This window comes from Myotis nattereri (assembly GCF_964212035.1).
Source record: "Myotis nattereri genome assembly, chromosome: 1".
Taxonomy (NCBI): Eukaryota; Metazoa; Chordata; class Mammalia; order Chiroptera; family Vespertilionidae; genus Myotis; species Myotis nattereri.
Window position 1 is genome coordinate 227,490,452 of NC_138075.1, and position 21,155 is coordinate 227,511,606.

The 21,155-nt window shown below is 60.2% G+C and overlaps 1 protein-coding gene across 1 annotated transcript; it reads left to right on the forward strand.

The window, feature by feature from the left end:
* Window positions 1-16,229: 16,229 nt before the first annotated feature.
* MSX1 (msh homeobox 1) lies at window positions 16,230-19,977 on the forward strand (the record flags this gene model as incomplete). The annotated part of the gene is made up of 2 exons (XM_081115110.1): window positions 16,230-16,698; window positions 18,950-19,977. 2 exons carry the CDS (start codon window positions 16,230-16,232, stop codon window positions 19,390-19,392), a joined length of 912 nt encoding a protein of 303 aa, XP_080971236.1. The 3' UTR covers window positions 19,393-19,977.
* Between the last annotated feature and the right edge of the window lie 1,178 nt (window positions 19,978-21,155).

Below are 21,155 nucleotides of genomic sequence, written 5' to 3' on the forward strand. Positions count from 1 at the left end.
GCCCCTTGCTGCAAACAGTAGGACGGTGCTTGGGGGCTAGAGGTCACCTGGAGGTCCCAGGCCGCCTCCTCTCCACCCCTGCCCCCCTGGAGTCCCCACTTTGCACGGGAGCCGTCACCTGAGTGATTCTTGGGCTCCTGCACTTTGAAGGAACTTGGTTCAATGATCCACTTCAGAGAGGTTGTGAAACCGACCCAAAGCCACACAGCTGACCTGGGGCAGAGCCAGGAGTCAAGCCAAGAGCCCTCTCAGGCATGGCAAAGCCTGTGCTGCCCTGCCCCTGCCCCTGCCCCTGCCCACAGGGCCCTCCTGAGCCTGGGGGCCACACCACAGGCCACGGGGGCGGGCGTGCGCCCACGGGCTCCGCAGACCGCAGTGCCCTCAGGTGCCGGGAAGCTGGCTTCTCTCTGGGCACCGTGGACATCGCTGCCCTTGGGAAGGGAGGCGCATCGGCCGAGGCCCAGCTCCGGGCGCAGGACCTCTCCTGGCACCTGCCCCCCCAGCCTCACCACCACAGCACAGCGTGCCCGGTGCCTTCACCAGTCACCTGAGCGACCTCCAGGCCTCCCGAGCTCAGCAGGCCAAGGTGGGGCCTGAGGACTTACATCCTCCTAGGGCCGGGGGACGCTGAGAACACTGTGCTAAGGTGAGTATCCCGGTGGGCGCTTTTCCCACAGCATAAACCAGTAGTGACAGGTCCAGAGAGGTTAAGTAATTTGCCCAAAGCCACACAGCCACTAAGTGTTGGGCTTCCCTGTGTTTCATCTCAACTGATCTTCCTGTTGGCCTAGAACCCCCACCTCCTCAGGGCCTGCCAGTCTCTCCCCCACCCTCTGGGGACAAGCCACCCCACAGAGCTCTGCCTCCTGGAGATGGAGCTGCTCAGCAGCTGCCAGGTGACAGAGGGACCCGCAAGAGCTCCTGCAGCACGTGGGGGGGCGGGGGGCGCTTCCGGGTGGGACAGGAGAACCAAGGTGGGCCTCGTGGAGCGGACTTCCGACCTGGGCCCTGGAGGATGCTGGGATTCCAGGGTGGGTTCCACTGATCACTGTTGTGGTCCCACCAAGCACCTCACTCAGCGCCCCAAGAACAGAAAGGAGGCGGGGAAGGGAAGGGAGAAGGGGAAGGAGGAGGAGCTGGGCGGTGCAGGGAGAGGGTGGGCCGAGGGGAGGGTGAAGGCGAGGGAGGCCGGGTCTCCATCGCCTGCTGGGTCACACCCAGAGCTGGAGGCGCCCTGGGAGCCCCCGGAGGTGGGGTGCGGGGTGCACGACTGGTGGAGGTGAAACGCAGCCACGAGGCTCAAGTTGGGAAGCCATTCTTCAATTTCTAATAAAAACCCCGCAGAAGGGCTGACGTGCGATAAATCAGCCGTCCGCGAGTCCCATCCCGGGGTAATCTTTTCAATTATCTGTTTGCTCAGTGCGTGTCTCCGGAGAGGACCAGAAATATGCCCCAGGGACGCGGGCCGGCCGGAAGGCGCTGGGCCCGAACAGTGGCTGAAGGGCCGGCCCCACACCTCACAGATGGGCTGGCAGGTGAGCAGGGAGGCCTGCAGGGAGGACAGGCAGGAGGTCGGAGCCAACTCCCTGTCGCCTGGCCCTGACACTGCGACTGTGAGCCCGCCGCCTCTCAGGATGGCAGCTCTGAGCACCTCCTGTGTCCAGGTGCTGGGACAGAGCCGGGAGCGAGGCAGCGGTGGCGGCCTTCAGTGGGGAGAGCGCAGGCGCAGCTGGGACAGGTGCGACAGACACGGACGTGCAGAGGTGCTCCCAGCTCCCAGAAGCGTCTCAGAGGAGCTGATATCTGAGCTTCTCCAATCGCTGCACCACTTATGAGCTGGGGGCTTGGAGGAGGTCACTTACCCTCTCTGGGCCCATCCCAGGACTGGGCAGTGGAAGTGATTTGCTCCCCAGTTTTCATTCACCTCTCCTGCCCCCGTTCTCCTCCAACCAATGCCCCTTCTGCTACAGCTTCCCCAGGGCCTGCCTCTGGAGGCGCCTAGGACCTGCCTCCCCTCTCTCAGGCACCCTCCACTCTCTCCCGTGCCCCCAGGAACTTGTTCTGATGTGTTCTCACCCCCACACGATTGAGTGAGAACTCCTTAGGGCCAGGGTCCCCGTCTGACTTGACCCTGTGGCCCCTCAGCCCTAGCCCAGGACATGTCTTGGAAACTGATATTCAGATGTCTTCTGTCCTGATGGATAGGGTGGGGGTGAGTGGGCAAATAAATGGGTGCATGGATGGGTGGACGATGGATGATGGGTAGATGAATTGAATTAATGGATGGATGGGTGAATGTATAGATGGATGCATGGATGGATTTTAGGTGGATGAATTGAATTAATGGATACATGGATGGGTGGATGGATGGATGGATGGATGGATAAAAGGATGCATAGATGGATGGACAGATACCAGAATGGGTAGGTGGGTGAGTGGATGGGTGGCTGAATGAAAGTCGGGACTTGGGGAAAGAAAAGAATTAGAATTGAGGACACAGGGGAAGGAGAGCTTTGTGGAGGACAGGAATAGCTCTTCCTCACAGACAGGCAACATGTGTTCTCAGAGGAAAGGGGGGATTTGATTCTTCCCTTCATTTATTCAGACATCTATCTGGCACTCTGCTGGTTTCCAGGGATCCAGAGAAACAGGGTTCACGGCCAACAGGGGAAGCAACAGTGAACGCGGTGGATGTGTGTTGTGGTCCGCAGCGCCGGGAAGAAAGCGGGGGTGGGGGGCGGGGGAGGACTGGGAGAGCCGCTGCCCTCCTGCCGGCTCACACAAAGGTTGCTAACAGCCCCTTGTCCCAGGTGATGGTGCATGGGAAGCAGCTTAGCCCTTGGCAGCGACGTGGCTTGGCACCATTTCTTTGGTACCTCTGGCGAGCCTGCCGTGCCTGAGCCCCAAATCTGGGGCTAAAGCCTCCTGGGCCCCTGGGGACCGCCCTGGGCAAAGACTGCAGGAGGCAGGGGACTTGCTTGGGCTGTTGCCTTTGACCCACACAGAGAGAGAGCTGCTCTCCACGTCTTGTGTGTGAAGAGCTTTTAGCCAAGATCACCCCGCTGGGGAGCCGAGGGGCTATAATTCCCACCCAGGAAGGGTGACCCCAAACCCCATGCCCTTCCCGCCAGGCTGGGCCTCGCCCTGCATAGATAGCCCATCTTGTTGCTAGGGTAACCTCCCTCCCGGCCCAGCAGCCACCCCTCCTGGAGTGTGATTCTTGCACCTGACATCATAATCCTCTGTGACATCTTAATCAGCTCCCAGGCAACTGACAGCGGCAGCCAGCAGCGAGGAAGCCAGTGAGTCAGCAGGCCTGGCCTGGCCCACCTGCCTGCCTCTGCCTTAACCCTTGCCTGTCCACCCAACCCTGGCCACAGCGGCTCGTTCTGGAGCCAGACAGAGACTGTTTCAAATCCAGGCTGTGCTACGGGACCTTCCTAAACTTCAGCTCCCTCACCTGCAAAGTGAGCGTCAGGATGCCATTGGCTGGTGCACAAAACTGTGGGAGGGCTTTGCCAAAGGAGGTGAAGGCACTGTGTCCTCTTAACTCCTCCAGACGTGGGACCTGGGAGGCGCTGCTGCCCTCAGAGCCTGGGTGTCCAGCAGCACCACAGAGCTCCCAGGGAGGAAAGGAGGACACACACACACACACACACACATCAATGCACACGCACACGCACACGCACACATGTGCTCACATACACAAACACACATGTGCATGTGCACGTGCACGTCCTGATGTGGGTGACATTACATCTCCCAATAATATATGTTGAAGTCTTTACCCCGTACCTGTGAGTGGGACCATATTTGGAAATCGTGTCTTTGCACGAATAATTGAGTTAAGAAGAGGTCATGGCCCATGCCAGGTTGCTCAGTGGTTAGAGCTTCAGCCCGAGGACTAAAGGGTTGAGGGTTTGATTCCTGGTCAAGGGCATGTACCTGGGTTGTGGTTTGATCCCCAGCTCTGATCAGGGTGTGTGCAGGAGGCAACCAATTTTGTCTCTCTCACATTAATGTCTCTCTCTCTCTCTCTCTCTCTCCTTCCCTTCCACTCTCTATAAAACATTAATGGGAAAAAATATCCTTGAGTGAAGATTAAAAAATAAGAAGAAGAAGAGGGGGACGCAAATCCAATGTGACTGGTGTCCCGATGAGAAGAGGGGAATTTGGACACAGACACACAGAGGACAGATGGGGAGGACACCAGGCAGAGCACCACAGAGGCGGAGCCTGGGGCACCGTCACTGGAGCCAAGAACACCAGGATTGCTGCCGCCCCGAGCCAGGGAGAGGCAGGGGATGCCACCCAGAGTCTCAGGGACAGCGTGGTCCTGCTGGCACCTTGGTCCCCGACTCTGACCCCTGGAACTGTGAGGAACAAATGTTTTAGGCCATCCACTCTGGTACGTCACTGCGCTGCTCCAGGGAACAGAGGAGCCCCGGCCCCAGATCATGGGACCGACTACAGTGGGGAAGCCACTGCTGAACCACCATCGGCCAGTCACTCCACCGTTCTCCCCAAACCTGGGCCGCGAAAAGGAAACACCCTGTCTGCGAGGTGGCAGCCCCCGCTTTATGGTTAAATTCCCACTGGGGAGCCCCGAGTCTGTCAGGAGGCCCTGGCAGCCCTGGTGGAGCTCCTCCACGTCTCCCCTTTGAAGACCCCGTACTCTGGGGCGGAGCGGGAGGGCGGGGCCGCTTTGATGCGCTCCTTGCAGGATCCCTGCTCCTCTTCCCCCCCTCTCCCTTTCATCTGGGCCCCCCCTCGCTGAGCCCCAGCACCGGCCTTGGGATTCCACTGCAGTTCTGCCCAGATGCCCCAGCCGAGCAGAGTGACCTGCTGTCCCCACCTTTGATGTCCCTGCGCACGTGGGGGGGGGGGCACGCTGGCAGGGGGCCTTCCTGCCAGGGGAGAGGGGCAACACAGCACAGCTGTTTCCTTTCACCTGGGTCTCCCGCGCCTCCCCAGCCTTCGCCCAAAGTGACCACTTCCTTTTGGAGGAGGCTGTTTGCCAAGGTTCAAATCCTCCCTCCCCCTCCCGTAGCTGAGGGACCCTGGGCCAGTCACCTCTTCGCCTGCGTCATTTTTGCTGCCGTGAAATGGGGACCACGTGGCCGGGCGGACGGAACAGGGTGTGTGTAAAAAGCCAGCACAGCATAGGTGTTTGGCACGTCTCATGGTGGTGGTTGCACCTTTCATCTTCTCCACCTGCCTGAGATCAGAAGCAAACCCAAGTTCCCCCAGCCCCGCGCCTTAGACCACAGCCTCTCAGTGCCTCTGACTTCTCATCTGTGAAATGGGTTAACAGTACCTGGGCTTCAGGGGCGGTGGACCCATTCAGTAAGATCAAATGCTCACCACAGACCCCAGAAGTCCCCCTCCTCCTCCTCTCACTGCCTCTGTGCATTTGTTAGTCCAAATAATTCTTCCACATTTGCCTGCTGCAAGATGGACACTGCACACACACCCTCACAGGCAGCCCTGGGCTACAAAGATCACCGCCCTGTCCCAGGGCGGCTCAGGAGGTCTTCTCTCTGCACTCAAAAACCAGACCCACACCCCTGCCCGAGAGGTGGGGAGGGGCGTGCTGGGCTGGCTTTTGTTTTTCTGGAAGGATTGTAAACACAGCATAATGAGGGCTTGAGAATGCAGCCTTAATGACTGTTGTTGCTGGGAAGATAGAGTCCCTGGGACCCCAAATGACCTCTGTTCCCTTCTGACCAAAAGCCCAGAGTGTGTGGGTCCCCCGGGGGCAGGCGGGGTTGCTGTGGACCCATGAGGTCGCCTCTCTGGCCTGTGCAGCCTCCACCACCTGCACCTTCCCACTTCCCTGCCTCTCACTCCCTTCCCAGCCCTGTTTGTTCTTCCAGGCCCAGGCCTCACAGACCCTGAGCCCCAGTGAGCCCCCAGGGCACTGCCTGGCACCACTCAGTCCCTGAGAAGGAGCCACCCTATTTGAACTTGCACTCATGCCTCCCCTTCCCAAAGCCGGCACCCAGGTCAGACTCCAGGTTGCCAGCCCGCTGCCAGCCCTGAGAGGGGCCGGGGCAGGGCCGGGAGTGTTCGTTGGGGAATGTGAAAGAGCTGCCTGGCTGTGTGACCACTGGGCGAGTGTCTTGACCCCTCTGGGCCTTGGCCTTCACCTGCAAAAAGACGCAAACATCTCCTGCTCAGCTCAGATGAAACAGTGATGGGAAGTGGCTTCATCTTCTGGGGTGTGCTACAAAAACCTGGCACCACCCAGCCGGTGTGGCTCAGTGGTTGAGCGTTAACCTATGAACCAGGAGGTTATGGTTCGATTTCTGGTCAGGGCACATGCCCAGGTTTCAGGCTCGATCCCCAAAGGGGGGCGTGCAGGAGGCAGCTGATCCATGATTCTCATCATTGATGTTTCTATCGATCCCTCTCCCTTCCTCTCTGAAATCAATATGGGGGAGGGGGCAGCAGAACCTGCCTCCTGTGCGGTCTGTGATGTAGAAACCAACCACCATTAAACAACCCAGCCTCTGAGTCACTTAGCCCTTGGTCTGTGCCAGGCGCAGCGTCCAGCACCTTAGAGGTGCCCTCATTCATTTCATCCTCACCCGATGAAAACGGTAAGCTGGGAGGGTCAGTAACCCACCCACCCGCCTGGCAACTGGACGGGGTGGAGCCAGGTTGCCAACAGTCAGCCTGCAGAGGCTCCAGGTTGTAGGTGGCTTGCCCTGCTCTCCCCTCCCAGCCTGCCCCCGCCCTCCTTCTGAGCCTCCCCTTACCTGCAATCACGCTGCGGCCTGGCTCTGGTTACTGGAGGCCTGAGGGGTCTGTTTAAACAAGTGTGTCTGAGCAGGAAAATCAAACAGACAGGGACCCTCCAGGGTCCGGGCGGGGCCACCGCGGGCTTCGGGCCTGAACCTGATAAGGCCGGATCTATTTTCACTTAATAGGGGCTGCGGCCAGGGGCCCCGGTTTGATCAGATAGCAGGTCTGGGCAGGGATGGCAAGGTCCTCCGGCGGGGTGTCCTGCGTCCCCCACGGGGTTGGGGCACCCGGCTGGGGAGGGGGAGGCCTCTGGAAGGAAGTCCCATTGCCACATCCTCCCAGCACCCCCTGCTCCCCACAGGCGTGTCAGACACGCAGACACACGTGGCCAGAGGAGGCCCTGCTTGCCGGGGCACCCGCTGCACTGGGAGTCCGCACGCGCCTTGCTGCCTGGCTCTGAGCACGTGGTCTGCCCAGCTGTGCCTACGCTTCCCATCTTCAGAAGAAGAGGCAGCTAGAATGCATCCTCAGGTTCAAAGGCGATCAAACTCGGCGCCAGTCCCTGAGAAAAGGCGACTTCAATGTTCCTTTTAAAACGTCATTCAAGCCCTAACCGGTTTGGCTCAGTGGATAGAGCGTCGGCCTGCGGACTGAAGGGTACCAGGTTTGATTCCGGTCAAGGGCATGTACCTTGGTTGCGGGCACATCCCCAGTAGGAGGTGTTCAGGAGGCAGCTGATTGATGTTTCTCTCTCATCGATGTTTCTCTCTATCCGTCTCCCTTCCTCTCTGTAAAAAAATCAATAAAATACATTAAAAAAAAAATGTCATTCAAGCCTGGCCGCGTGGCTCAGTGGTTGAGTGTCGACCTACCAACCAGGAGGTCACGGTTGGATTCCTGGTCAGGGCACATGCCCGGGTTGGGGCCTGATCCCCAGTGTGGGGCCTTCTGGAAGCAGCCAATCCATGATTCTCTCTCATCGTTGATATTTCTCTCTCTTCCTCTTCCTTCCTCTCTGAAATCAATAAAAATATACTTTTTAAAGTCATTCAAAAACTTTGATCGACAGTAATGACTGACTTACCCTTGGTCCCGAGACTCTGCTCTCTGACCCCCACCCCCACCCCAGTGACGCTGGCCGGGTGGGGAGCTCTGGTTTAGGGGGCTGGCTGGTGCTGAAGGTCTGATGCTGCCTGCTAGTCATCCATTCGCCTCTTCTCTGGAGTGTCCCCTCTTTAAATCAGGTCCCGTACTAGTCCCGGGGATCCACACACGCTTGCTGTGGGAGGGGGTAGCCAGCTGGGCACCAGGCGCTGTGGAGGCCCATGCTCTGTAGCCTTCTCGCTTCCTCCCACCCCCACCCCGCCAGGCAGCCCACTGCAGGGGTCTCCACAGCGGGGTCCCCCATGCAGTGGGTCTCGCTGAAAACCCCCTGGGGCGCCAGGAGAAATCGTCCAGCACTTCGTGTTATGTGTGTGTTTTGCTCCTGAAAAGGATCCCACCTTTCCCACAGGTAAGCTAGGGAAAAACCAGGACAGCGCTCCCGCCCGCCTGGGCCACGCAGTTCCTAGGCCTGGGAGGGCGGGGTCTCCGAAAGTCCAGAGGGGCGTGGCGCCTAGGGGCGTGGCTCTGGGGGAGCTGGGCCCCGCCCTATCCGCGCAAACCTGACCTTGCAGCTCTGGGGAAGTCGGCTCCACCGCCACCCATCCTGCGCCAAACCCGCTCATGGAGGGGAAACGCAGAACCGAACCAAAGCCTCGGCTGTTGCAGCCCCCCTGGCCACGCATCCCCTGCGGAGGGTGGGAGGGGGACACATTCCCCTCTCCCCACTCCTCACTGGCGCGTTGGCGCTGCCTGGGGTCCCAGAGGCAGAGCTGCAGGGCCCAGCACATGCTACGGAAACTCGCCCGGTCTCGGTCTCCTCATCAGGAACGTGGGGTCCCAGCTAGGGGATGGGTGTGAGCATTAACTGTGTGATGCCTTTGAAACATCGAGGTGCTCAGTCCCAGGGGGCCAGCCCCACCCCCCCCGCACTCGCGGCGGCGAGGACTCACCCCTGCCCGGCCTGCGAGCGAGCAGTGGGGCGCGCAGCACTTCACCGTCTTTTGCACCCGAGTCCTCACCAATGGACAGCGTCCCCTGCGAGGTCTCAGAGGTGAAAGCCACTGGTCGCAGGGCGCCCAGGCTTCCCGACTTCCTGGGGGCGGGGAGGGGCGAGCCCTGGGTGAGGGGTGGGACAGCCCACATGTTAGCGAAGGGTCAGTCTCTGGCTCAGACCGTGGCATCTATGGAACATAGTGCACTGGTTGAGCGCTTAGTGCACTGGTTGAGCGCTCACTGCATGCAGGCGGCTTCCCAGACACTGTCTCCGCTCTACCCGGGAAGGCGGCCACCACATGGAAGCACTGAGCTCACTTCAGGGGGTGCGCGAGCACCCCTTGCTCACCTTCACAAGGGGGGAAAGACGCCGAGGATCGCGATGGTGGGAGGGGAGGGGAGTGTAGGGCTGGGTGCCAGCTTTCCTGGGTAGAGCTGAGCACTGGAGGTTGGAGACACCCCCCCCCCCCCAGACCTTAGGAGGGGGCCTGAGCTGTTGGAGGGAACTGGCTGGGGTGGGGCCAATGTCCTTTCCAGAGCCCAGGGCTGCCTGCTCTTTCCCTCCGGTCCTCTCCCCTCCGTCACTCTCGCCCCTTTCCCAGCGTGCCCCGCACTGGCACGGCCCCACCTTTGGTTCTGGGATGGTGAAAGCTAAGGGCTCTAAGCCAGCCCCTTGGTCAGCCCAGCCTCCTGGTGCTGGGCCTTGCGGTCTTTGCCACTCTCCTCTGGTCCTCCGGGAGGTGGAAGCTGAGGCTCCGAGGAGAAGTGACTAGCTGGAGTCCCTGCTGGGAGCCTCAGTGACCGGGCGGAGGGGGGCTCCCGCTGCTCCCCAAATCCATCTGCAGGGAGAATCCCTGGGCTTTGCTTCTTTTTAAAAATATGTGTTTTTATTGATTTCAGAGAGGAGGGAAGAGGGAGAGAGAGAGAGAGAGACACACACATCAATGATGAGAGAGAAGCTCGCCCCACACTGGGGATTGAGCCTGCGACCTGAGCATGTGCCCTGACTGGGAACTGAACTGTGACCTCCTGGTTCATAGGTCGATGCTCAACCCATGAACCAGCGGCCAGGCCAGGCTGCTTTAGCTTCTGAGCGACCGGCCGTGATTCCCATTGATTCATGGAGGGTGTGGGGGAGAGGCTTCAGGAAGGACAGACAGACAGGGGAGGAAAGTGACACATAAAGGAGAGACAGGACAGGGAGAGATAAGAAAAAGAGGCCTGGTGGGGGCGGGGGCGGGGGCGGGAGGGTGCTCGGAAGGAAGGTCAAAAGCTAGGGCCTGGGAGAGGCCGGGAGGAAGGCGGGAGGGGTGGGAGCTGCTGGGAGAGGGGGTCCAAGGATCTCCCCATCCACCTCGGCCTGCGCCCCTCTCCCGCTGGGGGTCCTGCGACAGCCCGGGAGGCGGGGCGACATTTCTGGGGGATATCCCCTGGGCCTCCCCCCCTACTGCCCCCCCCCCCTCCAGCCTCAGCGCTGGCCTTCCATTTCACTCCCCGTTGGGTCTGTCTGCAGCCTCTGGACCAGGGTCCACGGAGGGTCACGGAGGGTCCTCCCCAGCTCGGGGGTGGGGGTGGGAGGCTTCTCTGCCTTCTCGAGGCTCCTGATCAAGGTCCCGCCCTTCTCCCCCAGATCTGGCCTCTGGCTGGGCTCTTCCCCCAGGTCGCCAAACTGGGGGGTGGCATCCGAGGCCGCCCATCTCCACAGCCTCCCTCCATCTGGAGGGCAGCGCTGGCCTCCCCCCCTCTGCATCTTCCCGCAGAACAGGAATTCCCAAGCCCAGAGGGAGGCCTCAGACCCCCCAGACACGTGGCCAGGCTCTGGCAGCGCCCCAAACCTGACACAAATCTCAGGGCCCCGAGGTGTGGCCCTCGCGCAGCCGAGGGGGCGGGGAGGCCCCAACTCACCGGCTCTGAGCTAGGAACAGCGCGCCCATTTTAAAGACCGACACACTGAGGCTCTGAAGCAACACCCCCTGGTCTGGGCTGGGGAGGCCGCCCCTCGAAGCCCAGGTCCGTCTTCATCTCTGAGACACCTTGGATCCTTGATATTTAATAAATTCGTGGAGAAACTGGACCGTTTTCAAGACTCTCAAGAAGGAGGAGGGGCGGGGAGGAGCAGGAGAGAAGCATAGTAAGTGCTGAACCGAGAGCCCATGTCCCGGTTTGGGGGGGCGGGACGGGAGGCAGCCCCACAAAATACTGCCAGCATTCGCTGTGTTTTCATGCGTTTCCTCTCGTGAAAACTCCGCGAGGGAGGTGCTCCCCGGGGTTAAAGGACTGGAATATTCGGGGCTTCAGACCCACCCGCGTCCAGATCCAGGTGCCACCCCTAACCAGCTGTGTGTCTCCGGGCAACACACTGAACCTCTCTGGTCCTGTCCTCTCACCTGGAAGGGAAACAAAAAAGCCGTTAATAATACCCATCTCCCCGGGCAGAGGGGATTAAACCGGATAAAGTCTGTGAAACCCCTGACAGGAGGCCTGACACCAGCTCAATATAAATAAGTCAAACTTCTTCCCACCATTCCCCGCCCCCCCCAGCCCCCTCCAGGCCCTCCAGGCCCGCGCCGGAACTGAGGCCGGCCCTCGCGGGGCCGGGCAGAGCCTGGGGGGGGCAGGGCCAGCCCTCCTGGGCTCAGGGTGGGCAGCGCCGGGTAGAAGGCATTGGGTTGGGGCCCCCGGAGCCTCGGGGTCTGCCCCACATCTCCAGGCTTAAATAACCGTGCGCCTTTGTTATTCGTCGGCAGCAAAGTGGTTCGTTACGCCTGATTGGTCTAATTGCTTTGAAATGGGATATATTATCTATAATTATAGAGCTCGAGGAGGAGCCGCCGGTCTCCGCTTTCATCTTCCCCAAGTGCACCCTCATGTCGAGATCACATTAATTCTGGGCCATTTTAAAGAAGGGCCCCTCGCTCTCCCGCGGATCCAGGCCCCCTCACTCCCTTGCGAACCTAAAGGCACCAGGAAGCCCCGGCCGGAGCAGACAGAGCGCAGCCGGAGGGGGAGGGGCGGGCCGGGGAGCGGCGCGGGGAGTCCTCCCGGGCGCCCGCGGGGTGATCCCCCCTCGCCCCGCACTGGGGCAGTGCCCTCGTACAAGTGGGGTCCGCTGTAGCGGAGGAATTTGCAAGAAAGAGGATATATTTTTTTGCAAGCAGCTTTTTTTCTTTCTTTCTTTCTTGGCTTTGCGTTAAAGAGGGGCACCCAAACTCTTCAAAAGGCCCCAATACTGCCCGGGTCCTGGGAAAGCAGAAAAAACGCATTTGGCCCCGGATCTGTGCTGTGGGTCGTCGGTCAGGAGCTGAAGACTCCCTGCACTGGGGAGTCCTCGGGTCTTTCAAGCTGCGAAATCCTCCCCCAGGGTGAGGGGTGCCCTCGGTCCTCCCAGACAGCTCCCCGAACCTCCGACTCCCAGCCGCTCACTCCCGGCCACAGGCGCCCAAAGACCCGGGATCGCGGAGCCTGGAGGCCCCTCCCCAGGTCCCAGGATCCCTAGGTCGCGCTTTCTGTCTCCGCCTCAACCTCCTCCCCCCGCAGGACAAAATGCCTCTTCTCTCCCCCCCTCCGCCGCCCTCCTGGAGATTGGTGAATTCCCACCAAAATAAATCGTTCCGGGTAATCGGTTTTCATAGCACATTCATTCTATTAAAGAGGACTGTTTGGGACTCGCTAATTGCCTGGGGATCCCACTGAGCTGCACATTTTTAAAAATGCACGCGGGATTCCTGGGTCAAGGCCACAAAATGCATTGGAGAAGGTGTATGTGTGTGTGTGTGTGGGGGGGGGACACATCAACAAAAAACCCGACGGAGGCGAAAGTGAGGGGCCAGCCTGCCCCTTCGCGCGGCGATTCCCAGAGAGTGGCAACGGCCTTTCAAACAGGATCGCTCTAAAAATGCGTCTTTATGGGGCGTGGGGATGGGGAGTCTTAAAACCAACACCCCGCTCCCTCGGCCGCCGAACCCCCTCTGACAATCCGCGGGCTTTTCCCCGGGGGAGGGTACCACCGGTTTAGCTGTTCGGATCCGAAGTGCCTGGGCGCTTGGTTGGGGGACGGGGGTGCTCTAGGTGCCCGGTGGATGGGGGATGGAGCGAGGAGGGGCAGGAGGGGCGCGGAGCGGAGGGAGCGAGAATGCAAGCCGAGCCGGGCCCAGAGCTTTATCTGCTGCGGGCCAGCCCTGCCCTTGCCAGGCGTGAATTACAGCCGGGCCGTCGGCGGCGGCGCGCGGAGACCGGCCTGGGAGCAGCGCCCGGGAGTCCGTGCTGCCGGCGAGATAACAGCGCAGCCTCCGGCGGTGTCAGCTCCAGGAGCGCACCGCCCGGGCAATGCGAAAAGGCCCAGACGAGAATAAACGCCCCCAAACGTGTGCGTTTCCCCCCCGCGGGAAACACGCGTCCCGGAGACGCGGAGACATTGGCTGTTTCTTTTGCTCTGACTCCCTTCCCCCGGAACGGGGGCGTCTCTCCCGCAGCCCCGCGGCGGGTCCGTGGAGGAGGTGGTGCTATGCCGAGCGGGGAGTCCACGTGGAGTCGCCTGCGGACCCCTTTCCCCGCTGCAGACACACTCTTGTCGCCCGACACCGCGTGCACGCGCCCAACCCGCCGCGCCGGGCTAGAGCAGACACGAACCCAGACCGAACCTAAAAAAAAAAAAAAAAAAAAGATGCCACGGGGTTCGGGCCCGGCTCGGGATGCCTGCGGGCCGGCGGCGGGACGGGGGGCTGCGGGTGCAGGCGGTTCGCTCCCAGGGGGCGGGGGCGCGACTTCAAGGGCCCCTGCGCCGGCTGCCGCCTTTGATCCCGCCGCCGCTGGCGCCTAAAAACAACATCCTCGTCTGCCTATTAGGCGCGCTGAGGGATCGTGACAGATTGTTTATCCCCGCAATTAGCATGCGGCCCTGCTCCGGCCGCCCGGCCCGGCCCGCGACCCGCTTGGCTGCACAGGCCGCGGGAGACGGCCCCTGGCGGGGTTCGAGCCCCCTGCCGCGCCCTAAGTCAGGGGTTCCAAACTAGGGACTCCCAGAGCCCCTTCAGTTGTTTTGGCCTATGTGCGTTTTTCTAGGGAGAAAGCTCTGAACTACATCGGATCATCAAAGTGTTTCGGGAGCCAAACATTTTGAGATGGGATATGAGGGCCAAACCAAGCAAGCTCGCTTTTTTTTTCCCTTTCTTTTCTTGACCTAAAAAGTCCAGAAACCTCAGTTTCCTCTCCCCTTTTAACCCGCGGGCAGAGTGCGGCGGGGGTGGACCCAGAGGCAATCTAATTGGACTGCTGGGCTGCTAGCAAGGTGCTGGGCCTGCAGCCTTGCTGGGCATCAGTTCGCTCAGCAATAGGGTGGTGTGGTGCCGCCCTCTAGCCTTGCACCCTCAGGCGCACCTCTGTTCCCCTACCTGGAGGAAGGACTCTCTATCACGTTTCCTCCGAAACTGGCCGCTTTGGTGCCCCGCGCCTCCAGCTGGGCCCGACGACGGGAGCTGGAGGCTGCAAGCCCAGCCTGGTGCCTGGGTTGCAGTCTCGGGTGTGTAAGAAACCTGGAGAGGCGGCGTAAATTTCCCCGACGCGACTATTCCCGAGCCCGCCCCACGGCCCTAACTTATCTCTGAGCCTGTGGACAGATGCGAGGCTGCCGATCGCCCTGGCGTCCGCAGCCCAGCCCCTCCCGCCAGACCCCGGACGCCGGCCGGGTAATAAAGTTCCCGCTCTAGTCATTCATTTTCCTTAATCGGGACGGCCCTAATCTACCGCTTTTATTGCGCCCAGTTAAAAGTCGAGGGAATTCGCTGTCCCTCCGCGCTGGGATAATTACCCCTAAATGGCCGCGGCAGCCCCTGTGTTTCCTGGAGATTAGAACCCCGCAGTCATCAATGGCCGGCCCCGGAGAGCCGCCAATCACGGCCGCTCGCTCTCCGGGAGCCGCGGGCCTGGGCTCCGGGATAAGAGGCCATAAAACGGTGGCGCGGAAAACGGCGGAGCCCTGCCCGGAGTTTGCCTAGATCTGACGCCTCCCCAGGCCCCCAACTCATTTTCCTCTGTTTTCTAACAGCGAGAATAAAATCACGTTTCCTCCGAAACTGGCAAAACAAACGCTCTCGAGCCCAGCCCCACGGATCCACGCCGGGAGCCGGCCTCTCTCCAGACCCTCTCCCTGAAGTGCGCCCACCCCCTCCAGGACCATCGCCGGCCAGAGATAGCGAGTGTTATTGTTTCTACGGATGCTCTGTTCGAGGTCACGCTAAGGCCAGATCAGGGTTTTGTTGACGTTTCTGTTGGTTTTATTTCAATAAGTTCTATAGCAAAAGGATCCGGCTGCTCCTTTCCCCCAGCCGGTGGCCAGTAGAGGTGGCCAGTTTGCAATCCTCCCGGGAGAAGTTCGGAGCGGGAAAAGTGCACATCACATATGAAAATGGATGATTGATTCTGGATAATATTGTGTATAGCTATTCCTAACATCCACACCACCGGGAGCCTGGCTTCTTGAGGCAAACCTCAGTCCAGCGCTCAGAAGGAGACAAAGGCCCACTTTCACGCAGAGGTAACGTTTTGAAGATTGCAGCAGAGAAAGAAAATAAAGGCGCTTTTAAAAAGCAACTCAAATTCCGTCTTTCTGGTGGAATACATAACTGCAACTTTTAAAGCTATAAAAGGAATATGTAACCAATGGCCTCGACTCAAATGATCGTAGTAGGGAAGAGGGGAGACGGATAGGGGTCGGGACAGAGCAACAGACACAGTAACTGACTGAAGAGAAAGGTAAGAGAAGCATGGAAGAGAGAAAAGGAAAGGGGTAGAGAAAAAAGGGAGGCGTGGGTGAGAGTGGCGATAAGGGAAGGGGAGGAGGGGGGAGGGCAGAAGAGAAGGAACGAGGACAAGGAAAGGGCTCCCCAGACTCCCAGAAAAAAATAGAGACCCAAGGGGACCCCGAGAGGGAGAAGCAGCCCTGGGCTAGCGCGAAGGAAAGTTTCTCCGCACCCCTCCCTTCCCTGCCCTCCGGGGCCCCGCCCTGCCCCGCGCGCCCCGAGGCCCAGAGCGCCCAGGGGCAAGTCCGCAGGAGCTTAGCCCAATGGGTCGCGTCGGGCCCGCCCCCTCGCGCGCTGATTGGCCGCCGCCGCGCTGGCCTCGCCTTATTAACAAGTTCTCTGGGAATCCGCGGCCCGACCCGGAGCCGGCGAGTGCGCCCGGGAACTCTGCCTGCGCAGCGGCCCCGCCGAGAGCCAGGCCCCGAGCGCGCGAGCTGGCCTTCTGGGGAGGGGCGGGAGGCGCGCGCGGGAGGGCCCGCCCGGCCAGGGCCCCGGGCGCGCTCCGAGGCCAGCCGCGCTCCCAGCCCGCCCGAAGCCCATGCCCGGCGGCTGGCCCGTGCTGCGGCTGGAGGGGGGGCCCGGCTCTGCATGGCCCCGGCTGCTGACATGACTTCTTTGCCACTCGGTGTGAAAGTGGAGGACTCTGCCTTCGGCAAGCCAGCGGGGGGCGGCGGGGGCCAGACCCCCAGCAGCACCGCAGCCGCGGCGGCCGCCATGGGCACAGACGAGGAGGGGGCCAAGCCCAAGGTGTCTCCCTCTCTCCTGCCCTTCAGCGTGGAGGCGCTGATGGCCGACCACAGGAAGCCCGGGGCCAAGGAGAGCGCCCTGGTGGCCTCCGAGGGCGCACAGGCAGCGGGCGGCTCCGCGCAGCCCCTGGGCTCCCGGCCCGGGTCGTTGGGCGCCCCGGACGCGCCGTCCTCGCCACGGCCGCTCGGCCATTTCTCGGTGGGCGGACTCCTCAAGCTCCCAGAAGATGCGCTGGTCAAAGCCGAGAGCCCCGAGAAGTCTGAGAGGACCCCGTGGATGCAGAACCCCCGCTTCTCCCCGCCCCCAGCCAGTGAGTAGCCTGCAGCAGGCAGCGGGGGAGGGGGGGGGCGGGGATGCGGGGCCCGAGGGCGCCAGGCCGCGCGCCGGCGCCTGCGTGTCTCGGGTGCTGGCGTACCTGCTGCGGGTACCTGGAGCCGGCGCTGTGTCTGCGATGGCGGGGAGGTCGGGGTCTGAGCATTCCCACTTCCACCCAGAAAGAGGGTTCGAGACCTGGCTAAGGCCCAGCGCTGGGTCCACTTTCGCGGGCTCCTGGCCTTGGTTAGGCGACCGTGTGGGTGGGACTTTAGTTGTTGGGCACGGGTGTCCGAGCACTCTGTCCTCCTGCCCCCACCAAACCACCCCGGGGAGTCCCTGCTCCCCTGTCCGATCCTAAGCCCTGCTACTCGCTGTTACCCCAGCGGGTGGGTCCCAGCGGCGCCGACATCTTCCCTGCACGCGGAGTTTCACTTTCTCATAGTAGAAGCCTGGTGTCTCCCCGCCACCCCCAAGAAAGTATCTCTTCGCCAGAAGGTTCTGGAGCTCTTGCAAAATTCCCCTCCCCCCACCTCCAAGTTTCAGGCAGATTCTTGGTACTTTGGGGGGGTTACGGGGTGGGGGATGCTCAGGTCCAGTGGAGGGGGCGGGGCACCCAGTCAATTAGTGAGAAGCGCCCCCTCTGAACGGGTTGGAAGCGGGTTGGAAGCGGCGCCCAGAGGTTCCGCCAGGGCCACTGCCGCGGACTCCGCTCCCAAAGGCGCTTTCACGGCTGTGCCAAGGCCTGGTGGCCCCCGGCTTCTCTGCCCAGCGAACCAGCTCGTAGATATTTCAGGAGCACGGGAAATTCCCAAGTTTTCCTCGTTTCCTCCGATTATTTTGCGCGGCATAATAGCAACCCGAATTCAATGGCGCAATGCTGAGGAATGATTTTTATCTGGGGATTAAACGTCTTTGAAAGGCAAGCCCCTCCCCGGGCCTAATGGCCGGGGAAGGTGGCCCAGCACTGCGCTGTCGCTGGCAAAAGGAATGTCCGCCCCTCCGGTGGCCTGGCGGAAATGGACTCCGGGGCCAACCGCTTCCCCGACTCTCAGTGTCTTTGATTGGGAAAGAAGGAGGGACTGTTAACCCGAATTTTCGTTTGACTCACATCCTGGTGGTCTGAGGACCCAAAGGATCATTTGTTTTTATTTGTTTAAGGCTTGAAAAAATGCATAATTAGGCAAAACCCGCATGGTGAAACATTCCAGATTTGAATTCATTTCCCCCCAGAGAGAAGTGGCTGCATAGGCAACATGTCCTTTCCCGGGCTCGGGAATTTGGTGCGGGCCTCTGCCTGGACCCTAAAGTTGGCAGAATCCCTGTTGTCGTAGGCAAAATGTGCTCCACGTTTTATTTGGGCACAGCTGCCTGGTGTGGCAGGAGCTGCCCTCGCCAGTGGGCCCCGTCCCCAGCCGGCTCATGTCCGTCCTTGTAGTCCGCGTTGAAATCATAAGAAAAAGACTCCTCTGCGCTTTTGATGTCTGTGGACTGAGCCGCAGGTCCGGGAGATGCCAGGAGCGGTTGTACACAACCCCTTCCCGCTGGACCTCACATCTGAGTGTGACCAGAGGCCCAAGAGACAGTTGAGATCATCATAGGATCAGAAGAAGCCCCCTTCGAATACAGTCCCTTTCCCACCCCCCTCCACACGGCAGGACGTGGCCTCGGTGTGACCTTGGGACCCGGGCCTTGCTCCACCTGCAGTGTCGGGGACTGCGCTTCGAGCCGGGTAGGAACTCACTGCTCCACGGTAAAGACTGGATCTTGGAGATCTGGATTCTGCCGCAGTGGCCTAGCCGAGCGCTGAGCACTCAGTGGACACAGATCGGTGTTCGGCCAGCATACCGGTGTGGTCTTGGACTGGGCGCAGGGCCTCAGGCTGGGTGTTTCATCAGCCGTAGTAACAGCCGTGGCCCCCATGTGCCCGCCAGTGGGAGAAGGTCCGGCTGGGACAGGCCTGCCAACGCGGCCATCCGCATTGGGCCGGTTCACCTCTCCCCAGTTATGCTCGGGCCTTGAACCTGGGTATGTTCCATCTGAACTCTTACGTTTCTTCATTTGAAAAAAGTAGACAAGAACGTCTCCCCTTCTGGGTGGTGGTGGGAAGTGGAGAAAATACTTTCCAAGGGCCAAATGAATAGACGGCATTGTTATCCATCATGAACTAGTTTTTAGGGGGCCGATGACTCTCCCGTGTGCGCGCGCACTCTCTTATCCCCCTGCTTCTTTCTCTCTCGGTCTCCTAGGGCGCCTGAGCCCCCCAGCATGCACCCTGCGCAAGCACAAGACCAACCGCAAGCCGCGGACGCCCTTCACCACCGCGCAGCTGCTGGCGCTGGAGCGCAAGTTCCGACAGAAGCAGTACCTGTCCATCGCCGAGCGCGCCGAGTTCTCCAGCTCGCTCAGCCTCACCGAGACGCAGGTGAAGATCTGGTTCCAGAACCGCCGCGCCAAGGCCAAGAGACTGCAGGAGGCAGAGCTGGAAAAGCTGAAGATGGCTGCGAAGCCCATGCTGCCACCGGCCGCCTTTGGCCTCTCCTTCCCGTTGGGCGGCCCCGCGGCTGTGGCAGCCGCAGCCGGCGCCTCCCTCTATGGCGCCTCGGGCCCCTTTCAGCGCGCCGCGCTGCCCGTGGCGCCTGTGGGACTCTACACGGCACATGTAGGCTACAGCATGTACCACCTGACATAGAGGGCCCCAGGGCCGCCCACCCGTGGCACCAGCCTATTCCTCCAGCCCTAGCCTTCTGCAAGCAGCAGGGGCCTCCCCCCTTGAGCTCCCCTGTTCAGCACCACCTGGCTCCTTCCTTTAGCTCCAGCTCAGCTCTGGTGTCTCCTAGGTCGCTCCCCGATTTCACTCTCTGAAGTCCGATCCTCTTCCAAAAATGTGACTGGAAGGGTCCCTTCTATTCTAGAATCTAGACCCGCCCCCCTCGTGTTACAGATGGGGAAACTGAGTCCAGAGAGGTTAAGACATTGACCCACCAGGTCCCCAGCAGAGTTAGCGGTTGGGTCAGGACCAGAGGCCACTTCTCCAGCACCCCTGCCTCCTGTCCTGATACTAGGCGGGGAAAGCACGGAGAAATTCAAGTTTGAAGATGTTGGAACGGAGGATCCTGGGAGAGAAGAGAATGCCAGGAGATATGGATCCCGGTCCTTCCGTGGGAACACTTCTGGCCTGAGCAGCCAAGCGTTTGCTTTGGGTGGGGTGGGGCGGGGGTGTACACAGATGCATTACGAAGGTAGGTTGAAGGGACCTCTCTCTTACCAGTACCAGAAAAAAAAATTGTAAAATAAAAATTTAAAATTCTCTTTCTATTTAACAGTACATTTGTGTGGCTCTCGAGAATCCCTTTGGAAGGGATTGGGTGTAATATACTGTATATTTGAAATTTTATTATCATTTATATTATAGCTATATTTGTTAAATAAATTAATTTTAAGCTACAAGAATGGATCTCGGCACTGATTTCATCTTCGAGTTCTACTTCTTGCCACCTCTTCCCACCTACGATTGCTTTTGCGGGCGATAGTGGTTTTATGCCAGCAACTTTCGGAGGTGACCACAGGCTCTTCGGGGACAGGAGGGGCTGTCTTTCTGTACACGGAGGACAGATCTGCATTAGCAAAGTCAAGTGGAGAATTGAAGCAATTACCTGGGATAATTAGGCTCAATTTTCCAATTCACTTTAAGCTGAAACCGACACTTGTTCAGGCGACCCAGAACCGGCTCTTTCTTTTTTTCTCCCCCTTTTAACCTGTCTCCGAAACAAAGCGAATCACCCGAATGGTTTGATGCCTGCAGACAGCTAATCCAGACAGTTCCCACCCCGCAGCCCTGCCTTTCCCACAGGAGGCCAGGTGGGGTGGAGGGAATGCTTTGCTGCTTTAAGCCGCTGCGGCAGGGTTTGTGGAACTAATTTCGAGCTGCCAGAATGTGAGCGCCTTCACACCCCCAATGAAGACCCCGAACGACCCCTAGAAAAAAACAACACTGACAGCCCAGGGCGACTGCTCCCCGCCTTTGCGTGTCCTCTCTGCAGGAGCCCTACCTCCAAACTTGCACAAACTCTGTTTTTCTTTTAATACAGAAGGTTAACTTCAGGCTTCCAGGAGGACACATTTGAGCGAGCGCCAAGTTTAGCCTTCCGGGGGGGGGGGGGGGGGATTTCTGCAAGGATGTTGCCCTCAGTCAATAAAGCCTACTATGTTCCAGGCACTGCTCTGTTCCCTTTCGAGTTGGGGGACCCCAGGCTTAATTCTCACCAGACCTGCACACGCCTCTTCCCGCCACCCCGCCTCGGTCCGCAGTGGCCAGCGCCTCCAACCCGCACGCAGGACAGCCCGGGCCGCCATTGCAGCCAGGCGGGCCATTATTAAGACGGGAAGCCAGCAGAGGAATGGTTGTTAAAGCTGAAGTACCTGGCGTTGGGACTTGGGGAGGGTGGACGTCTC